A 5,118-nucleotide genomic window follows, 5' to 3' on the forward strand; every position below is an offset into this window, starting at 1 on the left:
GCATGCTCAGTGCGCTGGACAACAATGGCGCTGGAGATCGGCTTTGCGTTCCTGCTTGCAGAAGAGTTGGATGCAAGCGATCGTGTACCCCTTATTGCTGATGCTCTCCGAAAAACCGAAAGAGACAGGTTAGCTTGGCATCGTCAGACTTTAAGTTAGGACCTAACAATACCATTAATTACCTTTAACTGGCTGTCCAATCTCGTATAGACGCTTAGGCTATATTTGTATTAGAAATGTGTGTGTGTATTCATGGACAAGTTGTCCAAAGCATTTTTGATTGGCATTTATCACATATATAAACCAATAGGAAATATGGGATGTTTTAAACGAAAGCATTAGTTTCTAGCGTAATACAGGAACAAAAATAATTAAACGCCATCGTACTGTATACTGATGTACTGTTAGAAATCTGTCCGAAACTATTCTCAAATTCAGTTGTCGCTCGGTGTCGTAGTAAATGCAAATATTGAAGAAAAAGGCTTTGCTGACTTGTACACCTTCAGATCTTCCATTTCATTAATTCAATCATTTATTTTCAATCACAGGGATAATGCCAGAATGAAGAACTATATAATGACAGGAGTGCCGCGTTGCAGTATCAGCGAGTTTCAGAGCTATTTTCAGCTGACTCCAACCCAGGTTGAGGTACTGTAGGTGAACATGTCTGTTGAACTCCACATTTGAGACATTACAGCTCTTGTGTTTAGATGTCCTTGAATATGGGGATGTGTGTCATATGTGTGTGGGGATATTACTTTTGTCATGAAGTTTGATGGGTTTCACTTTTTCATGAGCAGTGCAGTAAGTAAACGGACACACTTTTTGTTCAATAAAGTATTTTCCTGTCAAAGCTTAGCAGGGGGGTGAACTCAGTGAAAGGGATATAACCAACAGGTATGTTTAAATTAAGAAATGCAGGTGTTCACATGTAACTCTGCAGGGGGTTTGTGATAATCCAACCCATGCTCTGAGAGAGCAGTCTAAAGCTATGTGTTTTATTTCCTTCTTCCATAGGAGCTGATAACAGAATTAGAGCCCTTCTACTGGAATCTAATGGGAAGGAAATGGCCACTAAGGAATGTCGTGCTGGCCAGCCTGTGGGCACTGACAACCCTGGAGTCTTACAGAGATTTGGCAGAGAGGTTCGAGACCAGCAAATCGGTCATTTACGTCTATTTACATGAATTTTGTGCCTTGGTCTCTGAGCACCTCTCCCATAAGATTTGCTGGCCTACGGGCGAAGCTGCCCGTGTCTCCGTGAAGGGTTTTGCAGAGGTTGGTTTCCCAGGCACGTTGTGTGCGGTGGGGGCTTGCCACGTCCCGATCGAGAAGCCACAGGGAGTACTGGATCCTGAGGCCTATTTCAACAGTAAGCAGTTCTACTCTATCAACCTGACAGCTTTCTGCGACCACGTTGGGAGCTTTGTTCATGTCAGCGCTGAGCATCCTGGAAGCTGGCACAATTCCCAAGTCTTTCAGATGACCGATGTGGGCAAGACTCTGCTTACAGATCCACAATCCCTGCTCAGTGGGTTCCACATTGTAGGGGACACCTCCTATCCTCTCTCTGAGCACCTTCTTACCCCCTTCCCTGACAATGGGCACTTAATCCTGAGAAAGGGTCGCTATAACTACAGGCTTCTCTCAGCCTTGAAGGTGGTAGATAATTCTTTCAGCGTCCTTAAATATCGATTTCAAAGGCTGAAATCCCTTCAAATGCATTCAATTATCAAGACCAGTGCGGCTGTTAAGACGTGCTGTATTCTGCACAACATGTGTTTGGAAGTGGATGGTCCTCTGCAGCTTGAAGATATGGACTGTGAGCCAGTGCCTCAGGAGCCTTTTCACCTGCTCCCGAAAAACCACAGTGGTACCACAGCTGGCATTGCCAAAAGACAAGCTATTGCCATGTCCCTTGGGAAACAGGGGTCATAAGACTAGTTGTTTTCTTTAGATATTCTGAGAATTATTTAAACATAAATGTTTTTATTTTTTTACGCACTTTGTCAATGATTTTTGTTTCTGCCCTAAACAAAAATGAGGTCAAACCATTCTATAAACAGAGTCTTAAATGCCATCGTCAACTAATTATTTAGGTACTGCCGCTGCATTTATAGCAGGGGTGGCTAACCTGGTCCTGGAGTGCCGCAGGGTCTGCAGGTTTTTGTTTTATCCAGATCGTTAACTGCTTAATTGAACCAATTATGGGTCTTAATTAGGCAAAATGTCCCTGTGTTCAAGATATCCACTGACTGGTATTTAAGAGAGACCTGGAAATCCTGCAGGATTGCGGCTCTCCAGGACCAGGGTTAGTATTATTATCTAGCTATGCCAGGGCATGAGTAGCAGACCTGATAACCTCCATTTTTCTACGTCGAGCTAGCTGTGCTTGAACAAATCTGAAAATGTAATTGTATTGAAAGCAAAAAAAAAATGTCTGTTTTCTGGAGTTAAATGAATAAGCACCACTTACAAAAGTGGAGCTGCTTCTTATGTGTGGAGCTGTGAAGGATTCAAATATTTTGGACGTATTGGCAGTTCACATTCAGAGTAGTTAAAATAGTTTGAAAGTGGTTAAAATTATGCGAACAAATTAATCTAAAGAACTGCATTCAGAAGAATAATTAACATTATGCCATGTTTACCATACCTAGTGTCAGAACCCAGTCCTGGGGCTCTTAATTATTCAATGTCATGGTTTTCTACGGTAGGCTTATCTAAGATTTTCACCTTTTATTTTTACCTGTTGTTGATTACTCAAAATATTGTACTCACAGAACATTTCAGAGTCTGCAGAGAAGTGTTCAATTAATCCAGTGAATTATTTAATTAGAACAATTAAGGAGCCAAGCCCCGGACTGGTACAAAACAACCAGAAGACATCATGGAACTCCCGGACACCCCTGTGTCTAACAAGCCTATTTGCTGTTGATGAGCAACCATCTATCTATCTATCTGTATCTGTCTGTCTTACAGGAAAAGACAATTTCAGAAATCAGCTGCTATAAAAAATACACTCAAAATGCACTTTAAATTTGAACTTCATTGCTGGCATGTTGTCCAATTGGTAGCAGCCATCTTTGAATTCTAACCACGAAGGAAATACTTTATCTAAGTGGTGTTAATACACAGTGTTTGGTATAGTGACCAAACCTACTGTAAATAGAAAATACTGTGGAAAGTTTCTGACGCAATTGATGAAACGTAACAGGAAGCAGAAGCTGCAACAAATCTGTATTTTTAGTATCAATCGGGATTGTGAGCAGGCAGAGCGATAGCTGATGTTGTGCTCGTACACCGTGTAAGTGTGTGTGTGTGGGAGGCTGGGGTATGAGTTCAATCTGTCTCGGCTAGCCAGAGCCTCACAGGAACACACATCCTGACAGCCTCTCAGTTATACAGTATCTCTCCCTCCGGACTTATTCTCGGTCTCCCTACACCTCTGTGACATAGCTACACATGGTCCCACACCACTTGATGACCAACTATTACCTTCAATTCTATTGTGGGTTAGATGTTAGAAGAGGCAAATGTCATGATGCACTCTGTCTTGGTCAATGTGATTGGTCTTCTTTCCTCCTAAATCCCTATATGGGAGTGAAGGCTGAAAAATAATCAGAATTGAGTATGCAAGGGGGTTACTAGCAAAGCTGTTTAAAGATTAATTGAGAAAGTGATACCGCAAGCATTCATTTTATGGCCAGCTACTTATTCAGATTAATATATGCAAGACCTGCAGGAATAGGACTAGTAGGTAGGTGATTATACTGTAATTGTTTTCTCCATAAAGAGAGCAGTTTTTCATTAATAAACCATCTCAATTGTATCTGGTTATATTGATCAGTCCTTAATTTAAGGTATTGAATATGTGAATCTATTTCAGGTTGTGAAAGAAATTTACATTTTCTAAATAATAAAAACAAACATTAAAATATGGTCACAAACCAAATGGTGTATTATACCAAGTGTGTCTTAATTATGTTTTTATATTAAAATAATTACACAATTGTGAAGGAAGGTCAAATAAGGCTGGAGAGCTGTGTCAGTGTTTTTCTAATCACCGGATTTAATCAATATGTACTTGCACACACATTCTGCTAAGGGCATCAATACCCCAACAATCGTTATTTAACTCCTCCCAGACAGATCGATACTCAGTTACTGCTTCATGAAACACTACACTGCAACTTGCAATGGCCTCTTGAGATGTCCTGTTATATTAACACTGAAAACCCTTCTACGGTGTCAATTGCATATTACCCGCTGTGTTGAATCTGCATTTTTCTGGACTCTGCCAATCATATTCTGTCTCTCTTCAGTATTGCAATTCCTTGAATATGCTTGGCCTACTATTATGATGATCTTAATATCTGTTTAAATGACACTTGTATTCCAGTCTTGTAACTATTCATGGTAAAGAGTAGGTACTTTTTGTTCTTTTTACTATAGTGTAGTTCTTACCTTTACACTTAATAGTTTAGTACAAGTTTTTAGAGGCCTTCGATAAAGGTGTCTACTCATGTATAATTGGTATGATCATGAATAGTAATAATATACTAGCCATTCTAATAAACCCTTCTATTATGTTTTTCTATTATTCCATTAAATGTTTTTTTTTTTAATTCTACCAAAGTCTTGAAATAGAAGAACAATACTTAATTTATTAGTATACTATTACTGCTTTAATATATATATATATATATATATATATATATATATATATATATATATATATATATATATATATAATAGGAACTCAGCGGTCCTTGGATATGCGAAGTCATATATATTCATAAACCCTATTCTGCCCCAACAGGAACACATGCACTGCTGTGGCACTAGAGCCTTCCATACACTGCCTCTGAGCGGACAGAGTAAGGCAACGCAAAGATGCTCTGGAGTTTCAGGGACAGTCTGGTGAACAATAACGCAGTTTGCGCGAATCTGCGCTGCTCCACCAATGGGATCTGTGAATTCTGCACACCTGCGCAGAATTGAAGGAATCTGCGCTACAAGAACGCGATCTACGTACTAGGTACGATGACGATTCTTAGCCTGATTTGCGCCTGCGTAAGCCACGTACCCTAGATCCCGCAGACTATCGCGTTGTTTCCC

The 5,118-nt window shown here is 40.1% G+C and overlaps 1 protein-coding gene across 1 annotated transcript; it reads left to right on the plus strand.

Moving 5' to 3' along the window:
* LOC136748013 (putative nuclease HARBI1) lies at nt 1–3,829 on the plus strand. Its single transcript, XM_066701421.1, has 3 exons — nt 1–128; nt 549–648; nt 1,018–3,829. The coding sequence occupies exons 1-3, from the start codon at nt 25–27 to the stop codon at nt 1,936–1,938; spliced, it is 1,125 nt and encodes a 374-aa protein (XP_066557518.1). The 5' UTR covers nt 1–24; the 3' UTR covers nt 1,939–3,829.
* Nucleotides 3,830–5,118: the final 1,289 nt, after the last annotated feature.

Source organism: Amia ocellicauda, chromosome 1 (genome assembly GCF_036373705.1).
Source record: "Amia ocellicauda isolate fAmiCal2 chromosome 1, fAmiCal2.hap1, whole genome shotgun sequence".
Classification (NCBI taxonomy): Eukaryota; Metazoa; Chordata; class Actinopteri; order Amiiformes; family Amiidae; genus Amia; species Amia ocellicauda.